At 34.1% G+C, this 27,891-nt stretch overlaps 5 protein-coding genes and 1 pseudogene across 17 annotated transcripts; 2 read left to right on the top strand and 4 right to left on the bottom strand.

Annotated features, from left to right (window-relative positions):
- The first annotated feature begins 481 nt into the window (after window positions 1–481).
- On the top strand, window positions 482–6,760 carry FANCI (Fanconi anemia complementation group I). 4 transcript variants are annotated; one of them, XM_011648960.3, is made up of 21 exons: window positions 482–686; window positions 824–1,104; window positions 1,175–1,342; window positions 1,414–1,631; window positions 1,995–2,191; window positions 2,260–2,396; window positions 2,464–2,684; window positions 2,770–3,122; window positions 3,201–3,330; window positions 3,398–3,705; window positions 3,799–3,990; window positions 4,050–4,384; window positions 4,464–4,618; window positions 4,684–4,880; window positions 4,959–5,126; window positions 5,229–5,403; window positions 5,495–5,711; window positions 5,801–5,873; window positions 5,986–6,129; window positions 6,214–6,312; window positions 6,398–6,760. In XM_011648960.3, the coding sequence occupies exons 1-21, from the start codon at window positions 603–605 to the stop codon at window positions 6,584–6,586; spliced, it is 4,041 nt and encodes a 1,346-aa protein (XP_011647262.2). In that variant the 5' UTR covers window positions 482–602; the 3' UTR covers window positions 6,587–6,760. The 4 variants fall into 4 exon arrangements, with proteins under 4 accessions (XP_011647262.2, XP_088941024.1, XP_088941025.1 ...); XM_089084898.1 differs by having other exon boundaries at window positions 6,214–6,328; window positions 6,398–6,536; XM_089084899.1 differs by having other exon boundaries at window positions 490–686; window positions 861–1,104.
- Window positions 6,599–8,201, bottom strand: ytr (U4/U6.U5 small nuclear ribonucleoprotein 27 kDa protein yantar). 4 transcript variants are annotated; one of them, XM_089084902.1, is made up of 5 exons: window positions 8,080–8,201; window positions 7,461–7,568; window positions 7,202–7,380; window positions 6,808–7,072; window positions 6,599–6,715 (listed from the first exon to the last, which is right to left on the bottom strand). In XM_089084902.1, the coding sequence occupies exons 2-4, from the start codon at window positions 7,565–7,567 to the stop codon at window positions 6,876–6,878; spliced, it is 483 nt and encodes a 160-aa protein (XP_088941028.1). In that variant the 5' UTR covers window position 7,568; window positions 8,080–8,201; the 3' UTR covers window positions 6,599–6,715; window positions 6,808–6,875. The 4 variants fall into 4 exon arrangements, with proteins under 4 accessions (XP_088941028.1, XP_088941026.1, XP_088941029.1 ...); XM_089084900.1 differs by lacking the exon at window positions 8,080–8,201 and adding an exon at window positions 7,860–8,020; XM_089084903.1 differs by lacking the exon at window positions 8,080–8,201 and adding an exon at window positions 7,802–7,990.
- A 54-nt stretch (window positions 8,202–8,255) lies between these two features.
- On the top strand, window positions 8,256–10,082 carry LOC105433586 (protein lifeguard 4-like). The gene is made up of 6 exons (XM_011648961.2): window positions 8,256–8,446; window positions 8,654–8,796; window positions 8,953–9,061; window positions 9,137–9,242; window positions 9,324–9,475; window positions 9,545–10,082. The coding sequence occupies exons 2-6, from the start codon at window positions 8,664–8,666 to the stop codon at window positions 9,792–9,794; spliced, it is 750 nt and encodes a 249-aa protein (XP_011647263.2). The 5' UTR covers window positions 8,256–8,446; window positions 8,654–8,663; the 3' UTR covers window positions 9,795–10,082.
- On the bottom strand, window positions 10,016–11,880 carry RpL26 (ribosomal protein L26). Of its 2 annotated transcripts, none has more exons than XM_011648963.3 (4): window positions 11,769–11,880; window positions 11,301–11,473; window positions 10,477–10,617; window positions 10,016–10,208 (listed from the first exon to the last, which is right to left on the bottom strand). In XM_011648963.3, exons 2-4 carry the CDS (start codon window positions 11,466–11,468, stop codon window positions 10,071–10,073), a joined length of 447 nt encoding a protein of 148 aa, XP_011647265.1. In that variant the 5' UTR covers window positions 11,469–11,473; window positions 11,769–11,880; the 3' UTR covers window positions 10,016–10,070. The 2 variants fall into 2 exon arrangements, with proteins under 2 accessions (XP_011647265.1, XP_088941031.1); XM_089084905.1 differs by lacking the exon at window positions 11,769–11,880 and adding an exon at window positions 11,688–11,693.
- An 839-nt stretch (window positions 11,881–12,719) lies between these two features.
- Window positions 12,720–27,693, bottom strand: Slik (Sterile20-like kinase). 6 transcript variants are annotated; one of them, XM_089084895.1, is made up of 14 exons: window positions 27,358–27,693; window positions 24,773–25,408; window positions 24,521–24,685; window positions 24,170–24,368; window positions 23,960–24,090; window positions 23,546–23,869; window positions 22,986–23,028; window positions 22,530–22,579; window positions 21,729–21,813; window positions 21,124–21,278; window positions 20,477–20,997; window positions 19,847–20,379; window positions 17,538–19,771; window positions 12,720–15,081 (listed from the first exon to the last, which is right to left on the bottom strand). In XM_089084895.1, the coding sequence occupies exons 2-14, from the start codon at window positions 24,929–24,931 to the stop codon at window positions 14,926–14,928; spliced, it is 4,755 nt and encodes a 1,584-aa protein (XP_088941021.1). In that variant the 5' UTR covers window positions 24,932–25,408; window positions 27,358–27,693; the 3' UTR covers window positions 12,720–14,925. The 6 variants fall into 6 exon arrangements, with proteins under 6 accessions (XP_088941021.1, XP_088941022.1, XP_088941018.1 ...); XM_089084892.1 differs by lacking the exon at window positions 12,720–15,081 and adding an exon at window positions 15,765–16,989; XM_089084893.1 differs by lacking the exons at window positions 12,720–15,081; window positions 27,358–27,693 and adding exons at window positions 15,765–16,989; window positions 27,044–27,119.
- LOC148934559 (uncharacterized) lies at window positions 26,246–27,340 on the bottom strand (annotated as a pseudogene).
- Window positions 27,694–27,891: the final 198 nt, after the last annotated feature.

The following is a 27,891-nucleotide window of genomic DNA, read 5'->3' as shown; positions in this document are numbered from 1 at the left end:
AAAAGAAAACATGATTGGTTGAATCCACAGGAGAGAGAATCAATTCTGTTTAATCGTTCGGACGTAGGCTATGGTTTATTTAGCATTAAAAAAGCTTCGAAGAGTTTGGTTAACTAATCAAAACAAAGAATTCTATGAATTGACCAATCAAAAAATGCTTCGAAACATTTGTAGCACCAAGTGGACTGTACCCGTAATCACTTTATCGGTTTGAATTTACATTGGGTACGGTTAAGGGTTTACAAATGCTTTGAAGCATTTTTTGATTGGTGCATTAGTAAAATTCTTTGTTTTGATTGGATAATCAAACACTTCGAAACATTTATAGTGTTATATTAACGGTAGCCAATAAGTTATTGACTAGAGAAACTATAGAATTTTAGAAAATACACCATGAAACATTGAATAGCCAATCATACATGACATATTACGTATCACGTCCATAGGTCTTTTCTTTTTTTCAAGTTGACTTGTCTTTCTTCTCCGGCGGATATCCGTCTTCAGATTCGACATGTTCGCAAAGCGGGAAATATTATTGAAAGAAATAAGAAGAGATCGAAATATATTTATTGTAAATTGTGCTGCTAATTTTTCATGTTGAGATGAGCGCGAAATTGAACAGTTTGCTCAGTCAAAAGAACCGAGCGCAATTACGCGAGTTCGTGCAAAAAACATCGACTGAGGAGGTAAGGAAATTTTCGAATGCGGGACGTGAAATTCAGTAGCTATCTAAAACATATCAATGTTAATAGAAAGAATTTTAATAGAAAACTATATTAAAATTTTTAAAAGCATAAACGGTGTTAAACATAATTTATTTTAGCTCACAAAAATAATATCTAACGGAATTGTCAACGCAGACAACAAGATATTGGATGGGATATTGCAAGTATGTTCCGAATCAGAAAGTTTATATGCCAAGAGACTTAAACTGGTGAAGTCTGCTTTGAAAACCTTGGGCCAAGCTAAAATCTCGATTAGTCATGCGAACGATATTGTGAACCGTATAGTGATAGACTTTCCTGAATATCCAAAGTTGCATCTGGTCCAATTGGTAAACTTTTGTCTCGATAGCATCCGTGACAATGATGATGAGTTTAGAAGGTACAATATTAATTACTTTGTACTGTCAGTGCAATAAGAAAGAAAAGATCTATATTATGGAATGTTTTAGTTGGAAAGATTTATTGCCTGTCCTGTTGGAAATATTGGAGGAGGAAAAATATATAAATCATATGAATAGTGAAGTCTCTGGCTCCAAATATAAGTCTATTATCATTAACAATATATGCAACAGCAAGTGGGAGACAGAGATAATGCCTTCACTGGCAGGAATGTTTAGGTAAATGTTTTTATGTTTCTTGATAAAAAAGAAAAACAAATGATAATGACAAATTGATGGCTTATATTTAGAGACATATCCTTAGAAAAGGAAGATCATAGTACAGTGATTACAGTATTGTGCACGAAATTGCAAGATATATCTCTTGAGGAAGTACCACCTTTCGTACATCAATCATTAAGATTATGTACTAATCAGAACAATAAATATCTCTTGGAAGCTTTAAAAAGATATTTTACACTACGCTTTTCGCAAGCTAATTCTGATACTGATACTTTTGAAACTATAGGTAAGGATGTTTATTATATATAATTTATTGTAATATACTTTGTAATATATTTGTAATAATAATATTGTATATATATATATATATTGTAATGTTATTTATAATAATAATAACAACAATAATAATATAATGTCCTATTTTAAAATTTAGCCAGCGAGTATTTGGAGGACTGAATCCAGCAGGCAAAAATTTATATTATGTGATATAATATAATACATTTTTTTTAAAAGAATTGAAAATATTAAATTAGCTACTATAATTTTTTATGAATTTTCTCCAAATTATGTACACATTATGTTATACTTTTCTTTGTGAATCTTGATTTTTAATTACTGATTATTACTAATTATTTAATTTTAATTACAGATGTAGTAAATCCCAAGGAAATCCAAGATGTTGAAAGTACAGTATTATATCATATATCTCAAGCGGCAGAATTGAATCATCAACATGTAAGAGACTACATCAAGTATTTCAAGAGTTTGTCTCACATTCCTGAAGTTGTATTAGAACCTTTCATGCTTTCCGTGTTGCTCACAGTTGCATCTGTCGATGAAAATCAGGTATATATTAATCAGGTGTTAATTTATGCTTATATTTTGAATTATATTAACTCAATGTAATATTGTAGATTTATAAAATGCTGCGAGAGATCATTAATAATCGAAACGAAAATGACAATAAACAAAAAAATAGCGCATGGTTGAAAAAACTGATTCCTGATTCCTGTAGCGTAATGATTGTGATGGGAAATGTCATCAATGCGAGGTACAATGTACAATGCATTGCATTATAAATATTTCACTATTAAATCTTTTAATCTTTTAATGTACAGTAACAAGGATCGCCATTTAGTACTGAAAGGACTTGTGGATCTTGCATTTGTTCTTATGGCTGTAGAAAATAAGACTAAAACAGGCACGCATCCTTTATGGCAAATTGGTACAAAGATACTTCAAAAGATAATGAGAAAACATCATGAAGCAGTTGCGACTATATTTCAAATGTTAATCGATAAGATAACCGCAGGTGGATCATGTATCTCTCAATATACCGGTAAGATTTTTAAATATTTTGATTATTAGTTGTTTGTAAAAGTTTTGTTCATACTTTTCATCGATCTAATATTTATCATTTCCAGATTGTTTAGCGTATATGTGTCGTAAGTTAACGGTTCTGATATTGGATCATCAAGATTCTATAATAATGCTTTTCGATCAAATCTCATTTATACCTGGGGAGATTGCAATTTTTATCGTTTCTGCGATATTTCCATTGGTACAAGTCTCGGTCAGTATAAGAGAACACATAATCTTAACATTGAGGAAGACTCTCTATAGAAAGGGTACGTTTAATCGACAAATGGCAGTCAGTGGAATTCTAGAGATGTTGAGGAATTTGAAGATGCATTCTATGAGCGGTCTCGCGATGAGTTCAAGTCAATGTGCTAATTCGTCGTTGACTGGCACAAGTTCAACATCTATTTTGACTCAGGTTTTATTCATCACATTGTTGATAAAGTTTTGCACTTAATTTTATTCTTTATTTTTTAATCTTATCTTTTTTTTGCAGGTGATTTTGGAAAGAGGCACTCAATCAGGATCTACTTCAAGATACAATAGGTCTTTGTGTTATGATATATTGGGTATTTTGAGAAGATGTTTCACTCATGAGTGCGAAGTCCGATTACACTTATATAATGGTACGAAATTAAAAAGAATTTACCTATTTTTGCTGAAATTGAAGTAACTAAACTTTGATTTATCTAGATTTATATGAAGCGGTATTAAAAAATATGAAGATAGCGGAATACGTACTAGAAATGTTATTGCCACACTTTAAAACATTCTTTGAGGCGGATGAAAATGTTGCAGTACCAATTAAATTGGATTTATGTACAACTGTACAAGGAGAGCAAGTTATATCGCAGGAACCTCTAGCGGAGCTAGTACTTATATTACAAAAGATTTATATCAAATCAGCTTTAATAAAATCATCTGTTATTGATGAATTGGCTGTTATTTTGGAATCTCTCTGCAGACGGATGTCGCAACTTGAGACAGAACATTTAAATCTGGTGAGTTTAGAAGATTAGATTTAATAAAATTTAAAATTATTTATGATATATAACATTATATAACATTTTAACTTTTTTTTTTTATTTTGATAGGAGGATAAACTTGATTTAAACAACTCTAACATCAAAGTTCAAGAAAAATTGCAAAGCGTTCTATTAACGATAAAAATTTATGAGGCTCTCATGTCTTTCAGAATCGGTGCCTGGTCTATAAATTGTACAGATACCGCGCAAAGTATTAAAAATTTGTTCAAAGGATATGCGAGATTCGTTGAATTTACTAAGGTAAGGAAAATGTATGTTATATATATTTTATAATTGACATCAAGCATATTTTTCTCTAGCGCGCACCAAGAGCTAAAAAGGGGGAAGGAAAAAATAAAAAGGCACAAAACGATACAAATACGACTATAAAGAAAGCTGGCCGATCGGGTAGCATAAAATTACCGCCCAGTATTATGGATCTACCTATAATATACAAAAGTCTGATGCTCTTTTACGTGAAATCCGTTCCCTGGGCAACTGCTGACCAAGTAGCCATGTTAATAGATTATCATGAGTTTTATCTTTACATCCTGCGAATACTGCTGCAAATATTGCAGAATATTAAATTGTTGACGGAATACAATCTACGGAAACATAAAGAACAATACATGAAGACTTATTTTGAAATTGGAAAGTAAGAAATATCTTGCTTAATAAAGTATGATATTCATATTTATTTATATTTCTGCGGATTCTCCTTTTCTTTTTTGTAGATTATTGTACGATTATGTTATATTGGACTTTAAAAATATCCTCAATACAGATGAACAAGGCACAATATTAGCATTAGAATGTTTCAAAGAATTATGTTGTTTAATCTGCACTTATTTCTCTTCTGAAATATCGCACTTTCTCAATTTTATTATTCGTAAGTGTTCAAATTCAAATAAAAGAATACATATATTCTTGTTATATTTAACATTCTTTTTACAGCTAATGAATCAACACAAACGGAAAAGCTTAACATGCAATTGGAAAATATAATTGCTATTTTATATACAAGTTTCAATGAATTCTTTAATGAGAAAGAGGAACATGAGGAGAATTCCAAACAGATACTTTGCATATTATTGGATATTATTTATCAACTGACGCGAGAGATTAATTTTTATGAAACAAATGGCGATAAAGTCAGTATTTTTATAATTACTTGTATTTGATGAAACTAGAAAAAACATGGTATTAAAAAAAAAATCCTGTTACATAAGGTGTTTGATTTGATGATGAAATTCACACAATTGGAAAATATGAATCCCCAAGCTTCTTTAACTATCTTTCAAATATTGTTGTGGATAGAACAGCGTAGTAAGGAATACGGAGAATTATTAATCGATATCACTTTTGCACTGTGCGAGAAAATGGGTAGCATCGATAAGGTGTGTATAATGTATGCTGTATATTTTACTGTAATATTTATTTTATTATTACTATTTATAAAAATAATAAAGATAAAAATATAAGTCTTTGAATATTTATAGGCCGAGATATCACTGAATAGTAAATTCAAAATTATTCACGAGGATACAGCGGATAAGCTTTACAATTTGATAAATAATTCAATAAAAGAAAAGTTGGACCATGTATCTTGGTTGTTGGAGCGACTTAAGGCCGAGCATAATATTGCTTGCCTACCTGGCACAGATCTCGAAAAGCGTATGTATATATCCATACTGATATCATTTGAATGCTTGCATTTGCTTTTCCATAATAATTATATAAAATTTTTAAACAAATTTTTAAATAGATCAAGAAAAAGTGAGAACACAAGAACGCAGTTTATGCAAACAGTTGTCGCATATTATACAAATTCTTTATACATTAGCTAACGTTGCTATTAAACCAGGACTATCCACAGAGATTATGTTCAAAAATTTACAAGTCTTGTATAATCTACTTAGCAGTCTTACAAGATATTTCCATGGAAGATCTAGTAAACAAAATGCAGCGTTTCAATCAGTAAAGTAAATGTCTCTTATATACTTTACAAATTTTGTAGATAAATTTCATATGTTCTTTTTTATTAAAATACGAATTTTTCGTATAATTTCAGATTTATTCAAGTTATTCAATCTGCTGGAAAACCATTAAAATCTGCATTTTATAATTTAATAACACATACCGAGGTATTTATTTTAAATGGTTTAATCTTATTATATGTAAAAATAAATGTTCGTATATATAGGAAGCTCAATGGTTTAATCTTATTGTATGTAAAATATATGTTCGTATATATAGGAAGCTCAAAATGCGTCAAAATCAAAGGTTGATACACACGTACGAAGAAATAAGATTTTGAGGGAGACCAAGACTATACCCCGTGTAATATATGAAATTGAACAGTTTCACAACGAGATTTTGTCACTTGACAAAAAAACTGGCGTAAGTGCTTATCATATACTTAAGAAATTGATATATTAAAAAAAAAATAAATATATATGAATAAAAGTGATTGTATTTATTTAGGTTCCACTTGAGACTTACATAAAGCACAGCATAACGCGAGATTTTCGTATAAAAAATTCACAATTAACAGAAGCATTAGAAAAGATGAATATAAGCCTGGTAAGGATATGAAAAAGTTTACTATTTAAAATTTACTTGTTCAAAAGATTTCCTTAATTTTTATACTTAACATTCTACTTTATAGCTGGATACACAAACTTCTCATCGCAGCAATAACACATCTAATGCAGATATAAATGATGTGTCTATGGAATCTACAGAAATACAATCTTCAAATACATCTTTAAAACGGCCTAGGAAAAACGACTCATCCTTAAACTCATCTATGGAATCCTCATCACAAAAACGTCCTAGGAGATCGTCAGAATCTTAAAATCATAAGTGCTTTTATATTTTAAGATTATAAATTACTTTTAATTGTTTCGATACAAAATTAATCTACATTCTATGTTATATAACAAAGTTTCCTCTTCATACATGTACAGTTGATAATATGAATCGTCTATAAAGAAAAGTATGTTTATTAAATATAAATATTCTATTACAATATTGTATTACTTATCACAATTATATAATTATAATCTTTTCATTTACATATTTATATCTGTATAATGTCATCCTATTTGACAACAGGAGATATTTGAAATTGTACTAGAGACAATTTATGCGACAAAGTCCAAAGGCCTGTTGAATCCACCCTTTCTATTCATATACTGTCTGTATTTTCTTTTCAAGATGACATGAACCGCACCGACATCATTCCCATCAACTTTCTTGCCTTTGGTAGTATCAAAATCACAGAATCCCATTATTCTCATCATCTCTTGTTCCTCAGGTGTCTTACCTTGCAAGTCTGCCTCTATAATGCACAATTACATTATTTTTAGTTATATCTTGTTTTTTATTCAACAATAATAAAACAATTTATAAAATTTACAATGATACAAAGCACTTTTGTATTTTTTATATCTTCCAAGTATTTAAATACCTGTGATAATGGGTCGTTCATTTGTTGAAGGTTTCGGCTTTGATCTATGTTTTGATCTATCACGTGATCTGTCACGTTCTCGTGATCTGGATCTACTGTATGATCTTCTATGTCTATCTCGCTCACGTTCTCGATCTCTGTCCCTGTCTCTAGATTTTACTCTGTCTCGTTCTACAGATCTACGAACATACAAAAAACTTTGTTTATGAATGTTGGAGGAATGCAATAAATTAATCAAAAAATCTTTTATCAAATGCACCTTCGTCTTCTTTCTCGTGATCGCCTTCTTCGTCGATCTCTATCGCGTTCTCGTTCTCGAGATCGATCCCTTCGTCTTCCTGGAGATGGAGTACGACTTCGTCCCATTCTAGAAATAAATATATATAAATTTTTAACTCCTCATTGAAATTAATTTAAAGATGTAAGGATTGTTTAACAATAAAAGTTTAATAATGAATCATGAACTTCATGAAAAACACATAAAACTTGAAAATATGGATTTTGCAAATTGAAAAGATTATAAAGTAAAAATTTACTATACGAAATTTATGCGTAATTATAAAAAGCTAAAACAAAAAATACAAAATTTGAGTTACTTACGATTATTGTTACTTCGTTATTTTCTCTTAGTTAAAAAAAAAATACAAGAGAAGTTTACCTTTTTTTCTTATATTATTTTATATTATTTTTCTTATTAATTTCCAAATGACATTTTTGCGCACACAAGGTTATATCCTTTAGATACAAGCAAAGAGAGGACTGAAAGCGGCTACGGCCATTGTTTTGGCATAATCAGTATGACCAATCCAAAAAAATGCACAGATTCAGTTGCGCAAGCCATGTTTTTAGTTAAGTCCAATGAAATTTAACGCGATTACCTTGTTGTCGATTTTTGAAATATTAGATCTTCTGATAAATTGTCCACTTAAAACTCCTAAACATTAGCTAGAGGGAACCAATCGGCCATAATTATTCTAATTTAATTGCTCTAGGGATTTTTTAGGGGATTTTTTCTTTAAGTTTGCGTTTCTTTTTTGTATAACTCTGAGTTAATATATATTCTCATTGCGAACGTGTCGTTGCTTCTACTCGATCGATTTTTCATAAAACAATGACGTCGGATAATTAATTTTTATTTAAACATCGTGTAAATTTAATTTTGCAATATAAATTCGACCCTTGAAGGTTTTCTTCAAGGAAATCAAGTGTTATTTACTGGTATCAACACTGACATTTGACATTGAGGTTTGTAGAATACTCCTTTGTAGAATGGCTGTCATATTGTTTTTTTATTATAAATTATTCATAAATTAGATATTACCGAAATAATTAATAGGTAGATTAGTAATTCTTTTAGATGATTGATTTTATTTGAATGATTTTTGAAATTTATTTATTGCCTCTTGCCAATTCTTTGATCTGACTTGCCAATTTTATGAATTGTTTATACAGAAAGATAAAAATGGCCACTGCTCCTTTAATTTTGGTGGAAGAAGACCTAGAGCGAGGTGGCAAAGAACAATCCGAGCATGAAATAGAGGATGACTTTGCATACAGAAATAACGTGCATAATGCAGATATTAAGATACGAATGGGTACAATCACAGAAATTCAAACTTAACATATGTTTATTATAAAGTACTTATAACTCTGGTAAAAATACTTGCAAGATGTTTAAGACATCGCAATATCGTTAACTCTAGGCTAGTCAATGTTCACTTTGATTATGAATCAACATTTGTTTTGTTTAGGCTTCTTGCGGAAAGTTTATGGTTTATTGAGCATTCAACTTCTGATGACCGTCGCACTAGCTTCTGTATTTGTGATAAGCTCAACTGTGAAATTATATGTGCAAAATAAGTAAGACACTTCATATATCTAATTAATACTGTTATCTAATGGAATTATGAATTAATCTGTTCATCTGTTGTTCAGTGTATGGACCATAGGTTTGGCATTTTTCTTGACAATGGCAATTTTAATTGCTTTGATGATAAAAAGGAGGGATCATCCCACGAATCTGATCCTCCTAAGCACGTTTGTAAGTACAAGAAGTAAATGATTAATTATTAATTCTTTGTCCCAATAAATGAACCTGGAAATTTTGCTTTGGAAATTGCAGACATTGGTGCAGGCGTATACTATTGGAGTTGTAGTGTCTATGTATGATACCACGGTAGTTCTGGAAGCTCTGTTTATAACACTTACAGTTTTACTCGGCTTAACTGCTTATACTTTCCAAACTAAACGAGATTTCTCGTTCTTAGGATTCGGGTGAGTATCTCTATTCCGTTTATATCCTTAAATTATCTACAGTTATTCATTTCACTTTTCATGTTACAGATTGTTCATCGGACTCTGGTGCCTTCTTATCGGCGGTTTGTTGCAAATCTTTCTTCAAAGCACCACTCTGGAATTGGTTATAAGTATTGGAGGTGCGCTATTGTTCTGCTTGTTCATTGTTTTCGACACGCAACTTATAATGCACACTCTCTCGCCCGAGGAGTATATCTTGGCGACAATTAACATCTATCTGGATATCATCAACTTGTTTTTACATATACTACGGGCGCTTGCAATCTCCAGGCAGTAAACAGTATTACCATATAAGATTCAGAGAGATTTAAAAAAATACAAAAAGAACGGATTACAATTTTATTATGTAACGTGTATGTGTATATGATACACGCTATGTGCGAGTTCCAGATCTATATAATAAGCTTATATTTTTTATCGGAATATTTTTAGCTCTTTAAAATATAGTTTAAGATGGTTTCAACGAATATGAAGAAGTATTTCATGAATGAAAGAAAATTTATAAGTTTAATTTTTAACATTTTATTGTGATGAACGCAGAAATATATCAAAATTACGATGTTTCCATGGCTGCTGTTACATCTTCTGTATATTTGCCTTTATCTTTACCCAACGCAGCTAATCTGCCTTTGCTTCTCCTATCGATAATCTTTTTACGATCCTTATCCATTTTTAACTTAACAATAACCGTCTGAAACGACAATACAAAATTAGATTTAAGCTCTAAAAAATTGCAAGATCAAAAAGAACATGCAACAATATGATCAGAGCCAGTTTTCTGCATCAATTAAATTAAGCAAGACTCGTCAACGAATATGCAGGAAAACCCTGTATAAAGTTTCAAAGTCAAGCTATCTATCTAATTCTATGAGAATGGATTTGGATTGGTTCATCATAAATTTGAAAACAATGCAAACTTTTATATAATGCTTCTTAATTGTATTATATTATATTCTTACCTTGGAAGGATCAATACCAACGTAGACATTAGCACTGTTTGCTTTCTCACGCTGAATTCGCTCAATGTATATTACAAATTTTTTCCTGTATACTTGAACGACTTTTCCTACTTGTTGTCCCTTATAGTGCCCACGTACTACCTTTAAAAAAACAATATTGATATGCACCTGAATTTGATTTATATAATTGAAATTTTTTTGAATTGTAAATTTTAAAGCTTTAAAGCTTATTTATTTTAAAAAAGTCTGCATATTATACATATTAACATATTTTATATGTATATGTGTGTTAAAACACATACAAAAGTTACAAATATATTTGGCTGTATTCCATTTGAATGCTCACATACTATATAACATTATTCTTACTTTATTATTCATTATATGTTAAAGGAAGGTAAAACAACACTTATAACACTTGAGCACTTAAATAAAACATAGCTATTAAAATCACCAACAATGTCATTTTTGCTTCATCAATCATTATAATGCATTCAACGGAACAAAGTAATCAATGAGCAATCGGTGATTATTTGGTTTTTTGGACTGTTAAATTTCAAAATTTAGATCAATTGTGTTGACGAATTATTCAACCATTATGCAGTCACGTCCATTGAATATAGCCAGATTTTTTTCTTTTTTTTTTTTTGTATGACATGGTACAGAATATCAAAATTTGTAAATTTATGGTTTTAGATATAAATGATATCAAACTAGCTCTTCTCTAATCTAGCAGTGATAAAAAATTAATATAATGGTTTTAAGTGCACAATAAAACATACATACAGTCAAATGTAGGTTAAATTAAGGAAAAATCCACTCACCTGCACTTCGTCATCCTTGCGAATCGGCATCGACCGCACATTGTACTTTTGTCGTAATTCTTTAGACAGCGGTGCGGACATGAGCCGTCGTCTGATATGAGAAGGCGCAGTGAAATGCCTCTTCCTGTTCTTCCTACGCGACGAGGACACCAGACGATTGTACTTCATTTTTTCTGAAACGAAAATTTATTGTCGCTAAGATAATTAATTTTTTTCAAATTCGTTTGCAATATCGATCTTAACGTAACGTTTGTATACAGAAGGCTTTCAAGCAAGACGCTTCGAGATGTGATGTCAAGTTATGCGCCAAATACAACGTGCCAAAGTTTACGTGAATTTCCGAATATGCAAAAAAATAAAATCGCCATTCGCAAATAATGATCTCACGGATTCCTGTTTACGTAAAATATCACAATATTTCCTCTTGTTTCAGCTAGATTTCACAAGATTAATATCGATTCGACTCACCGACAATAGCTCGGTACGGAGATCTTAACCGGAAGAATAATACTACGTGAAATATACAGGGCAACAATCTCGACGAAATGCGCAAGTGTCGGTCCACAATAGGTGATTTAAGCTTTAAGAAGTAAGAAATTGACCAATTATAATCGAATATGAAAAAAATAATCGACTATGATTGGTCAATTTCTTACAACTTAAAGATTAAATACTTATTGTGGACCAATGCGTCGCACGTGGCGACGAGCGATACCCAGAACCAATCACTTTGTATCATACCTTCAACATTTCCGGAAAAATGAACAGCTGATTGGTCATCGCGCACATCACGTGTTATTCCCTAGTATTACAGATCCAAAAAACTTCTACGAAGATTGCGTTCGATATTTACTGCTAGTATTGAAAATATATAGTTCGCGTCACATAGATTTTCAGTACTGGCAGTGAACATCGAAATGGGCCCGAAGTTATGTCCGTTAAAAAGCGGGACATTCAATATATATTTTATTTTTTAACTCTTTATTTATTAAGTTGTAATTCTATGGGTTTTTTGGGGGTAAAGAAAGCTTTGTAAAGTCGAAACGTTTATAAAGAAAATATTAAAATTGTCATTTTTATATACTATATTGCTATTAATTTAACATCATATGTGCTCGTCTAATTAATTTTTTTTTTATTTATTGCTTTGCGAACTCAAGCTAAATTGTCTATTATTTGTATATATTTACTTCAATTTAATAAAAAAATTTACATTGCGAATTTATATCTTTTTTTCAATCCTTTTTACATTAACATTTAAAATAAGAAAAAATAGTACTATGAAGTACTTTACATCGGAATTTAATATTTTCAAGTTAAACAAATATAAATACATCTTCAATTTCTAAAAATTATTAATATTCAAATAAGGCTAGTCAAGTCTCTCACAATAATTCTTATTTAAAATATTCCCAGTGATTCAGTAAAAGCGCACGCTTTCGAAATTCATGTATTTTCAACAAATACTTACAAGTAAATTAACATGAATAATTTACATTCGCATTCGTGTCGCTGGCATAAGGAAGTGTTAATGATTTATAATATCGATAGAATCGTTTAATGATCGGCGATCTAGAAATAATATACGATATAAATGTTTTATAGAACTAATCTTGTCGTTATATAAAAGATATACACGGTATTTTTCATTGAAGAAAGGAAGAAACTTGTTTCTCAATCATTGCAACATAATATTTATACTACAGTTCCTAAATATTTAAACAATTCATCGGAATTCTATGTACACGAAACTCTTTGAATTATATATATAGCAAGATGTCTCATCTGCGCCGCATATTTTTCGGCATATTTTCATAAATAAGTTCATTGACCTACTAACATCTTTTTTAAAAAAAGAAGAAAAATAGGTTTCAAAGTAGTCGTATCCGAAGAATCCTTCACCGGATATTCGATAAATCCAAGACATCCTGTATACATATATATATATATATACATACTGACAAACTAATCAACATGATAGCGAAAATTAATTTACAATTAAAAAGAAGTTCTTTACAAGTATTCTTTATCTATAGCTTACATTAGCCACGCATGCTCGTTTTAAGTATGTATTGTATCGTAAGATTCTCTAGAACGTCATCAGGCTACACAGCCATGCAAACGTACAATGTATATATATTTGGTGTTATCCTTTGATTTTTAGTACAATGTAAAACTAGATTACTTTGTTTCTTGCAATATAATCACGTATAATTATCATGCTCTATCCATGAGTAGACGCGTCATACTTGGTGTCAGTAAAATGTTTTTTTCACAAATGTTCTTATAATTTCAAGAGTTTATCATCAAAGTTCATCATTTATATGCGTTTACATGCATTTGTGTGTAACAATTACAAAAAATAGGTAATAAGATATAATCATGCAATCATTAAATATGGAAATATGATAATTATTATGAAAGTGTATAATTTGAAGATCAAGTTTAAGATATATCATAACATCATTTTAATATGATAGAAAATCGGTAAAAAAAAAAAGAGGCGAAAAAGAACAAAGTAATTCCCGTTTACTGGATATTTACTAAAATATTCATCTGAAGTAGAATACTCGCGTTGCTACTATAAATCTTTTCATTATAAATATCGTAACTATAACCGAACATGGTGACTACAGCTTAACATTATTATATGAACGTTTTTACCATGTACATCCAGCGAATCTATGTATATAATACCTCAAAATCGTGATTACTTAAAATAAATCTGGTGATTTGCATCATTTACTACTACCGCCATCATATAGTTACAATTTCCAATATATATGCTTCTTCCCTAACAGCACTCAATCGCATGAGTTGTATTGATTGGTATATACGGAATAACTAATTAAAATATAGAAAATATACATTCTGTGCCTGTGAATTGTGTATAGCCATAAAATCATTACATAATCTCTCTATAAACATACATACATACAACAAATTATTTTCTCTCAAAGTTATTACTAATTGCACCGACGCGTTAATGTTTATTTTTATATGATAATGCGTACAAAAGGCTCCTTCTATTTTCATTTTTCATATTCACAGGAATATCAGCATGCTTTCGCGTTACAATAAGAATCCAAAGATTCCAGGCATGGGCGGATTAATTTCAGTTCTCATCAATGCGTATATACCATAGTATATAAATTACATAACAATCTGTACACATATAATATATTTTAAAGAATATAATTCTAGCATTGATTGATTCCCGTAGTGATAATAATTCGCGAAATATCCCTCTTTAGAATCGAAAGCTTTACACTTTGTTGCTGAAAATTAGCGCCTTTAATCTCGATAGTTTTCAATTGAATAGGCGTCGTAATCTCAATATTATCTAAGAATTACAAATGTGACGTGTAAAAATTTCGAAATATGTTACTATCATTGTCTTCGATGACTCAATTATTTGTACATGCAAACGATAGTCGCGCTTCGATAGAAATTATTTTCCAGTTCCAAAACGAGTTATTTCGCTATATATATATATATATAGCGAACGAGTTGCGGCAACAATTGATATTACAAAGCATCGATCGTCCTACGCGTTTTAGTTGAGGACGTTCAAACATGGAATTATACGGATTATACAAGTTCTGTCGGATCCTCGAATGCCGTTTCAACCTTCGCTTACGGAAGACAATGAGCTACGTGTAGACTCAGTCGTATGATGTGTCAAGTCGGGAAGATCGGCCGGTAAGCATAATGGTATCGCACTTGGTCCGTAAATCGCCTCCTGCTCCTCCAATTGTAACGCGAACTGTTCTTCAAGTTTCTGTAATGCAAGAGAAAGACATTAGAAAATCTATTTTTTTCAACGTATAACATAGAAATTAATAGAATATAGATTACTTGTGCCACTAAATACAATAGCATTTAGCTTCGGACGAAAGCAACATAGATAGATAGATACCGATAGATATTATAGGTTTTTATATTTACAGAATGTCTGTAGACGTGATAAAGATATCTGAATCGATGAACCGATGATATTTTACGATATTGTAATAAACTAACCTTGGCTATTTTGCATACAGCTTTGAATCCAACTTGTGGAATCTCTTTCTAGTTTTATTAGGATCTATTTACGGGGCAATATTTAAATAAGGATTATAACATAAATTGAATGTGTATGCTATTAAACAACCATAGTTACGGGAATCTTCAAGGAAATCGGACTTTATAAGTTATTCCGCTAAACACTAACACATAGCCCATAATAACCACATTTACCCTGTTATTTCTATAATTAAACCGTAAGAATAAGCTCTCTTATAAAGAAGCAACACAATTTATGATACAATTACATCAAAATAGACGAGACAATTACAGCGATGAAATTCTTTAAACACAATCTTAAAAACAAAATATATTTTACAAAAGTTATATCATTTCTTTAGCTGTTATTTCAAAAAGTGATCTTCCTTAATCCTAATTCAATTGGCTTCTCTGCACAGATTGTTTTTTTTTTTGTTTTTTATTGATTAAAAATAGATCTCAAAAGTTACGGAAATGAGAAAAACAGGGATGCTAACTACATATATGTTATGTATATCTACAATAGAATTTAAATATTACATAGACTTCGAATAGCATGAAGATCTCATTCATGTTTTTTCCTTTGAAATCATGATTCACAAAAAATAAATTAATTTAATCTATATATGATTTCCGCCGCCACACATGTGTCCCGTAAACATATGAACAACATATATATAGTTACTTATCTATATCTTCCTAAATTATGTTAATAATTTCTAGAATAATTGCATATATAACACAATCCATATTTTCATGTACACACACACACACACACACACACACACACACACACACACGCACACGCACACACACACACACACGCACACACACACACACACACACACGCACACACACACGCGCGCGCGCGCGCGCGCGCACGCACGCACGCACGCACGCACGCACGCACGCACACACACACACACACACACACACACACAACATTCGATATAAATATATTAAAATCCAAAATTATTCCATTAGCACTAAAGCATTAAAGTGAATAAAGCAGAGAAGTTATTGACAGTTATTCATGACGACGAAATGCTATATGAGTAGGGAAGTTTTACGAACGTTTACAAGAAAATGATAATGAAAAAGATTTTCTATATTTAGTTTCCTCAAAATTTATATAATTTGAAAGATGTTTCTTTATTATAAATTGTTATTGATGGATATGGAAATCTATGTTTATGCAAATTTGTACGTTACTGCATATCTCCAAGAAGACACGAAGAGAAGAAACGCATTGACGCACGTGACGTTGCGTGTATAAAACTTCCCTAAATAAAATGCGATATGAAACGAAAAATATTAAAGATGATCTCGATAGATACTATCTGCGGGAGAACGGTACTAGATCTGGCTTGGAGTGACATCGTGAGAGCGTGCCATTTGACACAAAGGTGCCTGAATCTGAACCACTAATTTTGAGCGACACCCTAGGTATGGTGAAAGACGGGGAGGTGGGAGTGGAGCGTGGCAAGCGTGATAAGCGTGGAGATCTCTTCCAAGTGTCGGAAATTACGGTTTTAGAATAGTCAAAAGGGGGAAAAGAGAGACCACTAAGACCAGAAAAAGGCAAATAGTCTTGATAGCGCTTTTCCAATGCTTCCATTTCAGCCGCCAGATCAGCTTCTATCTTCTATAACAGGTACATCAAGACTTATTTCAGATTTATGTCAAGATTGGCGTAGTTCAATTTGCGCATTTAATTAACTGTGCAAATTCGTGTCGTATTTCTGCTGCATTCTTTCGCCAATTATTTTTCATCTCGATTTACAGTGATTTTATTTTCATTAATGATTAGTCATGCAAATTGAGTTCCGCGCAAAGCGACGCAAGCTGAATGCAAAAGCGAATACTCTCTCTTACAGATCTCTGTTACAAGAATCAAACAGTTGAGTTTACATTCATGGTCCTGGCACCACATTACGCTTTCCGCTCACAAATTTCTCTGCGTCGGTTTGCGCCGACCTGAATTGAATTAAATTCTCACACTTACAGAATGTGCGAAATAAAAAAAATAATTTTAAAAATAAAGCACATTGCTAAACCAATAGAAAATTAAAAGGCAGTTATATGTATTATCAGGCCGTAAAGATCAAAGATTTTTTCATTCAAGAAACATATCGATAAGACAAAGAGATAAGATAATTCTAAGATAATATTATCCAAACTAGATGTAATTACCTGTTTTCGTGGCTTAAGTAGCGCCTTCCACTCACGAATTTCTCTGCCGTAGGCCTCTTCTTGTTCCTTCAACTTGAGTGTCTCATGCTCCATCAACATCTTTCGTTTTTCATTCTGCAATTGCTCCAATTCCTTGATCGTGGCATCACTCTGAGCTCTCACCTCTTCGAGCTGTCTGGAATGCTTGAGCTCAAATCTCTGCTGTTCCGCCCTGTACCTTTTCTTCTCATTTTCCTGGAACTTCTTCAGTTTTTCCCGCTCGGCGTCGGGATCCGGCGCGAGTACAGATGACATCGAGATCCTCATCGATTCTCGGAACATCATCTCACGCGCCTTCATCTCATTGCGAATTCTCTTCGGTAAATTTCTGCGTTCTACCGTTTGTCGTTTAATCAGCTCCTCCTCCTTTCTCTGATTCATCCTCTTCATCTGTTCTAGCTCCTTCTCGTGTCGTATGAGCATCTGATGTCTCTGCAGGAAGAAGATATCCTTGAGTTGCTTCTTGAGTAATTGTTGTCGCTCATGTATTTGTCGTTCCTCCTGCTCCCAGATAGCAGCCTCTCTACCGCGCATCAGTTGCTGTTTCTGCTGCAAGAACTGCCGCTCCATCAACGCGATTTTCTCGCGATGACTGTCTGACAGTCGTCTCAGCGACATTTCGTGACTCTCGTTAAGCTTCTCCAAGAAAAGCTTCTCTCGATCCTCGTGCTCCGCTTCGAGCTTCTCTTTTCGTATTTTAAACGTGCTCTTCCGCTTGTCCTTTGGCATCAAGTCTATTTCTTGCTTGAGCAATCTCAATTCTTGTTTCAGGCCCTCTCGGAATTGCTTGAGTTCTCTCTCCTGTTCACTACGAATCTTTTTGGACGCTAGTCGCAGATCAACCTCTTGCTGTGCCTCGGCACGTTCAATTTGCTGTCTTTGCTGTCGAGCGAGCGTTTCTAAATCTGCCTCGGCGCTACGCTCCAAGAGTTGCCGTTCTTGCTCGAACCGCTTCTCTTGTTGGTCTTTGTTGAATTGTGCCTTCTGAGATAGATCTTGATATTGTTTCTGTTCCATCTTCTGCAACATTTTTAATTCCCGCAACTCTTGCTTCCTGAATATTTGATCGTCGTACACCTTACCGTTCTCGTCATCACCGTATATCACCTTCGAGGTCGTCGTCGTCATCATGACACCGTCAATCTCAAACTTTCTCGTTCGCTTTCTTGTCTTTTTCTTTAGATTCATCATCTGTATATCTTCCTTTGTCCTAGTTGGCCGAGATATCTCACGATTATAATCAGGTTTTCGACGAAGAACGACTTCTTCGTCAACTTCTGAATGTTGAGGTTGATTCAAGCGATTTTCTTTGTTCGATTCTCTACTGTCCTGACTGATTGTTGTCGAAATAGATTCAGCGTCGGAACGATCGATGCTTTTACTCGGAGTATGGGATCTTATAGAACTAGAATCACTTTGGGATCTGGAGCCCTCGAAGCTATCCGGAGAAACTCGTTTCTCTTTACTAAAGCCCTTGACATTGACTTCTTTAGGTTTAACCGTTTTCACAATTCTATCGTCGGCATGATGTGGCATTTCATTCTTGATCAATCCGTTTAGCTTCTTCGCATTTCTCTCGTAATCGTCCATATCCGGAGACTCAATGGTCGTACTGGCGACTATCACTTTTCCACTCTCGTCTCCGCTGTCGCTTTTCAAGCTTAATCTCTCATTCGAACTCAGATCACTGTGAGACGAGCCGGTACGAATAACATTGTGTTTCTTTGATATCGACGAGTCTTTCACCTGCTCCTTGTCCTCGCCAACAGTAACCACTGAGACGTGACTGGTATCCTGCAATTCGTCCACGATAGAACTCACTATGACTACCTCCGACTCGTCCAACTTCTTGCCAATTCTCTTAGACACATCAGTAAGTACAATAGGCTGTTCCTGTGGCGTGTATTCTAGACTATCCAGACTAGGAAACGCGTCGTCGTCAATAGAACTATCATTCACCTGAGTTTTGTTCATCTCGTTGGCAACAATGACAACTTCCGATGTCGGTGAGATGCGACGTGGAAGAGGCGTCGTCGTTGTGGCCGAAGGCGCATCGACTAATACTGGTGGATGCGTCGTCACAACAGTTACTTGGCTTATGTTACTCGCTAAACTGTTGGACATATCCGGCGAATCGGCAGTAATATGGACGGTCGATGTATTTAAGCGTACTTCTTGTTCGGGTTGAGCTTTTCCTATAACGTAAATAAGAAATGAAATAAAGACTAGTTTAGGATAGCGTTTAAGGTAATAAATTATCTCAATTTTACCAGTAATAACGACTATGTTATCTCCGCTACTTCTCCTCGAACCACTTCTGCTTCTGATCGGCGTCGACGTAATCACGGACACATTAATTCCCGGATCCTGTTTCTCCAAGAGCTTGTCATCATTCGTTGTGTTCTCTTGATTATTTTCCGTCTTATTACTATCCGTTTTAGCATGCAATTCGTCCGAAAAGCTTTCCAAAGAATCATTTCTGGACGATCCTGCACTACGACTCTTCGTAGAACTCTCAGTCTTCGTTACGCCAAACTGCGTCTTAATATCTTCCGTAGAACTAGCTTTAACGTTATTCTTTTCCGACAGGAGCGTCGATGCAACGGATATGTGTTTCAATGTTTCCATAGAACCGTCATTCATTCTCTTCCCAGAGTCCATGGATAATCGCTTCTCTAATACGGCGTTCAGTTTTTCACCAACAGATTTCCGTTTTTCTTCCAAAGTCTTGAAATCCTCCTTCTCTCGAGATTGCAATTCGTAATTCGATACGTCATCAACAGATAACAATTTATTTTTCATTCTAAATGGAAATGTTTCATGATAAATAAGTTTTCCTTCTCAAATCAATTTATAAATATAAATTCTAACAGACAAAAAAATGTATAGAAAATGCTTACCTGTCTTTATCTTCAAAAGACGATTGTTTATATATTATTTTAGATAAGTCTTCGATCATTTCTGGTTTCACAGGCGCTGATTTGCGTTTTTCATTTATCCCCAATTGTTTCTTCGAAGCGGAACTCGATTTATTGTTTATTAACTTCTGATTTTCAAATCTTTTTATATTATCGAATAATTTGCCGTTATCCTCACTATCGACTTTCTTTATCTTGTCGGAACCGTCTAATTCATTTTGCATCTGGTTTTCGATTTCTAAATTCTTTTGTTCTTTAACATTTGTCACCTGTTGCTTTGCCGTTTTTTCATTTTGTGGTTTGTTTATTTGCGATTTGTCTTCCACAGATCTCTGCTTATCAGTTAGGTTTGTGATCTTCTCGGCAATTTTCGGAATGTTTTCTCTTTCTTCGTCCTTCCTCTTCTTCTCTTCGCTATCTTGACGTATAGGTGGTGGCGGAGGCGCTGGTCCTTTATCTCGAGATAATCTGCGCTCATTTGTTTCACTTGGTGGCTTAGGTGCCTGGCGTGAATAATTACATATATATTTATAAACATCCATTCATTACGCAATCGATGAGTTATTATCGATGAGTTATTATTTACATACTATAATTTAATATATTTATACTAATTTATTATGTCTAACCTGCTTCTTCTCCACAGGAGGCTGTATGTTTTCTTTGGATTCAGCCTTGCGTAATCTCTTATTCTTGTCCTCTTTCTCACCGTCCCGATTGATCTCACGTTTGTGACTCTCTTCTTTCTTCGCAGGCAATGCTACGAGATTCTCTTTTTCGGAAACTGTGAAAAACAAAGAAAAGCATTAATACATTGTACGTCACATATATTAGATATATAGGATGTTTCAAAAATAGATGATCAAACTTTGGAGTATATTTATTGTAACGATGAATAAAGATATAAACGTTTAAAAACTTTCTTTTTGAATTAGAAACATTTTTTTATATAAAAGATCTTGGCAAAAACATTGTTAAAATAATTGTTAAATATTAAATATATTCTAAATCTATACATATAGTGAATATTAGCCGATTCAATGTCAGTGCAATGTTAGTTATTATCTTGATAAATTCTATCTTAACTATTAAATGCTTAGAAACTGATAACCTTCTTTTATCTACAACATACAATGATTCCAATTCTAAATTTTTTATTTTATTATTACGATAAGTATAATACGCTCTCAAAGTTTGACCACTTATTTCATTTATATAATTTTATAATACTCACTTTTAACGTCAGCATCAAGGCGCGTAGAAGCGGAGTCATCTGTGATTTGATCCAGCTCCAGCGGAAGCTGAGATGTGCGCTGCTCCTGAAATGTTAATGTATATGTTACATGCGAATGTAAGAAGTATGAAGGGACATCTCTTTTGATCATTAATTGTTCCATACTACTTGCATATTCAAAAAAATATATGACATTAGATAACATAAAACTAGATACATAAAAATAAATATATTTATCAATACCGAAGTTTGCAGATTATCGTTTACAATCATAAATTCGCAGTTCATCGCTTTAACATAAATATGATTAATAAATAAAATAGAAAAAAATATAATTTCATGCTGTACATAGTATAATTACGTGATCGTCATAATTTTGATTTACAAGTTATTTTTTTAAAAACTATCACCAAGGATAACAACAAAAATCCTCTTGAGATTTTAAGATTGAAGTGTTTCATATATGAGAAGAGAAAAAATAGAAAATTTTTCTCTAAAATATCCAACTGTAAGTAAAAGTCTTATCTTATAGTATTTTATTTTTCATGAATAAATCTTTGTCAGTACCTAAGAGAGAGATCTGCAACAATAGTATTTATCGCATAAGAAATTCAAGCAAATTTTAAAATGATCAAAGAAGAATTTTATCGCTTTCCAATTCTCAAAAAACAACTTATACTATATTATACAGGCTATCTTATAGAATATTCTTTACACAGGATATATAATTTTCCTTAAATTTATGCTTTACTCAGAATTAATCCTGTTGGTGCACAGAATACAGTGACGCAAACTACTAACCTGATGCATACTGGGCTGGCGAGGGCCAGGAGAACCGCATGCACAGCCAAAGTAATAACGTTACACCACAACACATTTGTTATATATAGTCACACAACATATTTTATATATAGAATATTTTCTACTACTAATATCATCCTACATTTTCAATAATTAATTCCTTATAATAAAAAAAAAATAGAAATTACAATGAATTAAAATTTTATTTTAAACACATGCACTACTATAATATTTAAAGGAGATGGTCATGTCATGCGTAATCATATTATAGATGCAGTCACATCTTATTAAAAAATCGATGTTGATCTTGATATAAATAATCGAACTAAAATATTTTTAATCTTTTAGGAGCGTTTAACTGACATGACATCCAATATCAACAACATTCTAATAATTCATATCCGTTGATTTGATAGGGGTAAGACACATATGCTTCACATAGAAGCAGCTTACCAATTCGCTGATACTGTTCTCTGTGTTTTTTCGTTTTTTTGGCCTTCTATAATAACGGAAGCATGTAACAATGTGTAATACATGTTAACTCTGCATTATCAACTCTGTGCATTAAAGATGAGTATCTATTATATTATCATGTTAAAATATAAACTCTTGCACTAGAGCGAATTTCGTTAGATGAGGATTAAAGTTTCGCTATCACACTATCATTTAGGAATTATAATATAAATTAATATAGAAGAAACATTATGTTAGAGAATGTTTATATATTCTTCTAAAAATAGATATTAGAATTTTAATCTCATGCAAAGAATGTATGATTGCATGTTTGTTTAACAAAAATATTTATATATATTATTTGTATTTATATATGTTATTATATATATATATATATTTTTTATATATTTATATATGTTAATCATATGTTTTATGAATTGATAATTATAGTATATTACTATTATTAGTATATTACTATTATTTTCTGTATTACAAATGATTTGCATAATTAACATGTACATAATGAATTTACGATGGAGCATAGAGTAAAAAATAGAACCTACCTCTGCTTCCTCATCTACCAGCTCCTCTTCAACAACGTCCGCCTTATATTCAAGTAACAAGTCTCTGACAGGTTTTGGATCTAAATTTCGGCTTATGAATGGATGTTTTAACAAATCGTCAGCTGTGGGTCGCGTGGCCGGATCCTTTATAAGTGCTTTAGCAATAAAATCATTAAATTCCTTACTCCATTTTCCAGGCTGATCCAGTTTCGGCGGATCGCCTTTCTGTATTTTAAGTAGCACTCGCATTGGTGACATTTCATGGTTCGGTGGCTCCATTTGTGCAAACTCTATAAGAGTTATACCAAGAGACCAAATATCCACCTATACAGTTAAATTCATATGTTAGATAATGATTTAAATAATATAACTTGTAACATTGGAGTGATTAATAACATTTTTACAAGTATTTACTTTAAAATCGTAAGGATTATCCCTAAATGTTTCACATAAGACAACCTCAGGTGCCATCCAGTAAGGAGTACCAATAAACGTATCATGCTTCTGCAGAGTATGCTTGTTCTTTGCGGATACTCCGAAATCAGCTATATATTAAAAATAAAATTATTTGTTGTATTTAAACGATAACGAAGAAATTATTGAAGTTCATTTTTGATATTTTACCTAATTTAACACCCCCCGCCATGGTCAATAAGACATTCCCTGCCTTTAAATCCCTATGTATGACTTTGGATTTGTGTAGGAAGGCAAGACCTTTAGTCATATGTTGGCAGATATACGCTATTTGCATTTCCGTTAGCGCCTTCTCCAACTCGACCATTATAGAATCCACAGCACCACCGTCACAATATTCAATTAACATCTACAATTATGTTTTCTGTTATTTTTTTTTTCAAAGTGATCATTTAATTACACACAATAACAACACAATAACAATTATATTGTTTACCAAAGGTTTTATCACAAATAATTATATTAGAAATATATCTGCAAATATAAAATTATAAAACGTACCCATAATTTTCCTTCAATGAAATAAGCTTCGTGTAATTCAACGACATTAGGATGCTTGCATTCCGACAAAATATCGATTTCAATCATAAAATCGCTAAGATCGTCCTCTCCCTCCAAAGCGCACATTTTCGCAGCAGCAAGCTGATTGGATTGCTTATGTTGTGCCTGAAGTAAGCGGTAATAATCATTCAAAAACATTAGTTAATACAAACAAAGGAGTCTGAAATGAGGATTTCTTAATACGATTATTACCTTGTAAACTTTACCAAATGCACCATCTCCCAGTTCGCCTACCATTTCCCAAAACTCTTCCGGATTACAGTCCATCTTAATGTTATTATACAATTTTTTCTTCTTTGCATCGTTACCACCAAAGTGGAAAGCCTTCTTCAGATTTGATAAGAACGACATTTTGACAACTATGTATATCTCAATATACTTGCAATCAAACCAGACTACTATTGCAATTTGAACACACTGGAAATCTTTTAACAATACTCTTCACTGTACAAAACGTAACTATTAACAACTGTATTAAATTTATAGTAAAATATAACTTCAGCTAATGCTCAAAAGAGCTCAGTAACCATTTTTCAGCACTGCGATATGTGGTACGTTTAAAAACAATGTCGCTTTATATAGTCCGCATTATTTTTAATATCTACTATATTGAGATAAGTTCTTGAAACACAGGTATATCTTTTTTTAGATCCCTGCTGGATACCAGGGGACCGTGTCGCACCACTCCCGCATTTTTGTAAACTCCAAGTCGCGCTTCTTAATTGACTATTGCTACGTTCAAATTACCGTGTACACAGGTAAGAAGAGTGCGACCCATTGCTGACAATCTCCAACAATCAAATACACAGAGAATATTGAATCGAAATTCTGGAACAAAAAAATTTAATTCATTAATCATACTTTCACTTGCAAATTTTATCGATTCATCTTGCTAACAGTTTGATGTTCGATTCGCTATCAGAGTGAAGGAGGGAATATTCTCTTTTCAGTTCTTTGGTAACGCACACAATAATAATATACTTGTTTCTAATGTATTTCAACGGTAGTGAATAATGCAGAAATTTCATTACAGAGAAAACTAGGGCAGAGTCAGTAGAACATTCCATTAGACAAGATCTCCATCTTTACGTTGATTTGAAATCAGAAATTAAGTACCGCGCGTGCATATAAAATCCTGCTAAATGCGTATGTTCGCTACGAGCTCCTTAAAAGGAATTTAACGGAGAAATGTATTACGTGTACGTACAAATAAATTACGAGGACGAGATAAGAGATGGTAGAGAAACTCATATACAGATATCATATGATAAGCTTAAAAAAGAAAACTTGCTATCTGCACTCAGTGAGCATTATCAATGGCAGAAGAACACGCAATTAAAACGCTCTTCTAATAACTAACAATATAACGCGTTAATTAAAGTTGTCAATCCGCTCTCTGGTTCCCTTTAATTTCCCGGCGGAAGACATTTTTAAAAGGACGGATTTTCCGAATGCAAAAGCAGGACGCCAACACACTTTACGCTCGTACGATCCGGCGTTTCCTTTCAAGGGAGGAAAGAAGAAGAAGAAGCAGCCAGTGGAAGGAGCGCGTCGATTGCAAAGCGATGTCCTACTCGCGGAAGCGTCTCGTGTGGGTAGCGAGGCTTGCAAAACATCCGGTGGGCTCGCAGAGAGTCGGAAAATTCGATTAGGCGTTAATCGGAATTACCGTTGCGATCGCAATGCACCCGCGCGACTGCGAAACGCGTCTCGCTTCGCGGATAACCCTTTTTTAGCATCGCGAAACGACCTGTCCTTCTCTTCCTCAGTCTCATCCTCATCCTCGTCGTCTCCTAATCGATAGCTGCACGTACATCCCACGGCGAAGCGATTTATCGCGGAAGCGTAACGGACGATAAGAATGAAATCACGAATGAAGGCAAGCGGCCAGAAAAGAGAGAGAGAGAGAGAGAGAGAGAGAGAGAGAAAGAGAGAGAGAAAGAGAGAGGTGAGCGGGAGAGAGAAAGAGAGAGAAAGAGCACGAACTATGTCGACAGGTGTTGACGCTCGGTCACGCGGCTTGACACAATTTTGACAAGTAACCTTAGGTCACGTTTGTACCGTCGCCGATGCAGCCGCCATGCCGAAAGTGCCGTTCGGCCGATTTTCGGAAATCCTGTTCGGATCCGCTTCGCGTCCGCTCTCGCGAAAGCGATTAGCTCCTCCTGGAGCACGAATACGCCCCGACACGCCGCGCACGGGAAATCGGGCTACGTACGGCCGTTGACGCGACAGACAAGGACGAGGATGAGAACGAGGAGGACAAGGACGATGATGACGGTGATGATGACGATGACATCCGGGAGACAGGTCAAAGATCGCGCGTCGAACACGTCGAGCGTGTCCCTCGTGGAGGCCAGACGAAAATATTCGGCGATTGTGCTTCTCTCTCTCTCTCTCTCTCTCTCTCTCTCTCTCTCTCTCTCTCTCTCTCTCCTCTCCCTCTTTCTCCGCATTGCCTACCTACGACTTCTCCCCTCGTCATCCGCGCACGAACGTAGATGACTTCATTACGTAGAAAGTGTAGGGAGGTGCACCTATTCTACATCCCGATTGCAAGTAGAGAGAAAGAGAGAGAAAACGAAAAAGAGATAGAGAAAGAGGCACCGTGTCGCGCTTACTTCAGGCGAGACTCCGCCGAGACGGCAACGTCTGTGTGTAACTTCACGACGGACGAGCGACCCGTCCCGTCCATCGTTCGTCGACGAGGTACCGAGAACATTTCTCGTCGACGAACGTCCTTGCCCTCACTCCCGACATCGTCGCTCCTCGCTTACCTGCGATCGGTGACAGGATGCTCTGGTCCCCCGGGGGATCCTGGACACGACAACTACTTTCCTCCCCCTCCTGCGCGCTCGGTCGCTGCAAAATCCGCCGGAATGTAGCCGCTATCTGGTTGACGCTGCGCGTCTCATTTCGCGGAGCTGGAAGGAACAGGGAGAGAAAGAGAGAAAAAAAACACACAGACGGAACACGGTGCACTATTTACACACGCGCGTGTGTGACTACGTTCCGTCGCGATCCGCACGGGAGTTATCTCTCGCGGGGATCGGTAAACTCTGTGGCGGAGCTGTACGCGTACACGGCCATTTTCAGCCTACTGCCTACCACCACGCTCGCGACGACTACGCTCACGCACGCATGCACGCACGCACGCACGCGCGCGCGCACGCGCGCGCGAGCCTGCGCGGGCCTTTCATGCGTGCACGAGACGCGCTCCACCACGCCTGGAAGTGACGTATCGAGTGGGCCAGTGCCGTGCTCGCTGGAATAACAATAAACCTATTTTTTTTTCTTTTTTTTTTTGAGCT

The sequence above is a fragment of the Pogonomyrmex barbatus genome, unplaced genomic scaffold (genome assembly GCF_055798465.1).
Source record: "Pogonomyrmex barbatus isolate J1 unplaced genomic scaffold, ASM5579846v1 scaffold9, whole genome shotgun sequence".
Classification (NCBI taxonomy): domain Eukaryota; kingdom Metazoa; phylum Arthropoda; class Insecta; order Hymenoptera; family Formicidae; genus Pogonomyrmex; species Pogonomyrmex barbatus.
This window is presented reverse-complemented; position numbering and strand designations above follow the sequence as displayed.

What these genes read in the sequence shown, in the direction of transcription:
- FANCI (XM_011648960.3), top strand. Translation starts at nt 603, where the DNA reads ATGAGCGCGAAATTGAACAGTTTGCTCAGTCAAAAGAACCGAGCGCAA. An exon ending in AATGATGATGAGTTTAGAAG is followed by an intron (nt 1,105 to 1,174) that starts GTACAATATTAA and finishes GGAATGTTTTAG; the next exon opens with TTGGAAAGATTTATTGCCTG. An exon ending in ATGAAACAAATGGCGATAAA is followed by an intron (nt 4,881 to 4,958) that starts GTCAGTATTTTT and finishes CTGTTACATAAG; the next exon opens with GTGTTTGATTTGATGATGAA.
- LOC105433586 (XM_011648961.2), top strand. Translation starts at nt 8,664, where the DNA reads ATGGCCACTGCTCCTTTAATTTTGGTGGAAGAAGACCTAGAGCGAGGT. An exon ending in TGATCCTCCTAAGCACGTTT is followed by an intron (nt 9,243 to 9,323) that starts GTAAGTACAAGA and finishes TGGAAATTGCAG; the next exon opens with ACATTGGTGCAGGCGTATAC. An exon ending in TTCTCGTTCTTAGGATTCGG is followed by an intron (nt 9,476 to 9,544) that starts GTGAGTATCTCT and finishes TTCATGTTACAG; the next exon opens with ATTGTTCATCGGACTCTGGT.
- ytr (XM_089084902.1), bottom strand. Translation starts at nt 7,567, where the DNA reads ATGGGACGAAGTCGTACTCCATCTCCAGGAAGACGAAGGGATCGATCT. An exon ending in TCACGAGAAAGAAGACGAAG is followed by an intron (nt 7,381 to 7,460) that starts GTGCATTTGATA and finishes GTATGTTCGTAG; the next exon opens with ATCTGTAGAACGAGACAGAG. An exon ending in TGAACGACCCATTATCACAG is followed by an intron (nt 7,073 to 7,201) that starts GTATTTAAATAC and finishes TGTGCATTATAG; the next exon opens with AGGCAGACTTGCAAGGTAAG.
- RpL26 (XM_011648963.3), bottom strand. Translation starts at nt 11,468, where the DNA reads ATGAAGTACAATCGTCTGGTGTCCTCGTCGCGTAGGAAGAACAGGAAG. An exon ending in GCAAGGATGACGAAGTGCAG is followed by an intron (nt 10,618 to 11,300) that starts GTGAGTGGATTT and finishes GTTTTTTTAAAG; the next exon opens with GTAGTACGTGGGCACTATAA. An exon ending in TTGGTATTGATCCTTCCAAG is followed by an intron (nt 10,209 to 10,476) that starts GTAAGAATATAA and finishes TTGTCGTTTCAG; the next exon opens with ACGGTTATTGTTAAGTTAAA.
- Slik (XM_089084892.1), bottom strand. Translation starts at nt 24,931, where the DNA reads ATGTCGTTCTTATCAAATCTGAAGAAGGCTTTCCACTTTGGTGGTAAC. An exon ending in TCTTTTGAAGATAAAGACAG is followed by an intron (nt 20,380 to 20,476) that starts GTAAGCATTTTC and finishes ATTTCCATTTAG; the next exon opens with AATGAAAAATAAATTGTTAT. An exon ending in TAACATAGTCGTTATTACTG is followed by an intron (nt 19,772 to 19,846) that starts GTAAAATTGAGA and finishes TTTACGTTATAG; the next exon opens with GAAAAGCTCAACCCGAACAA.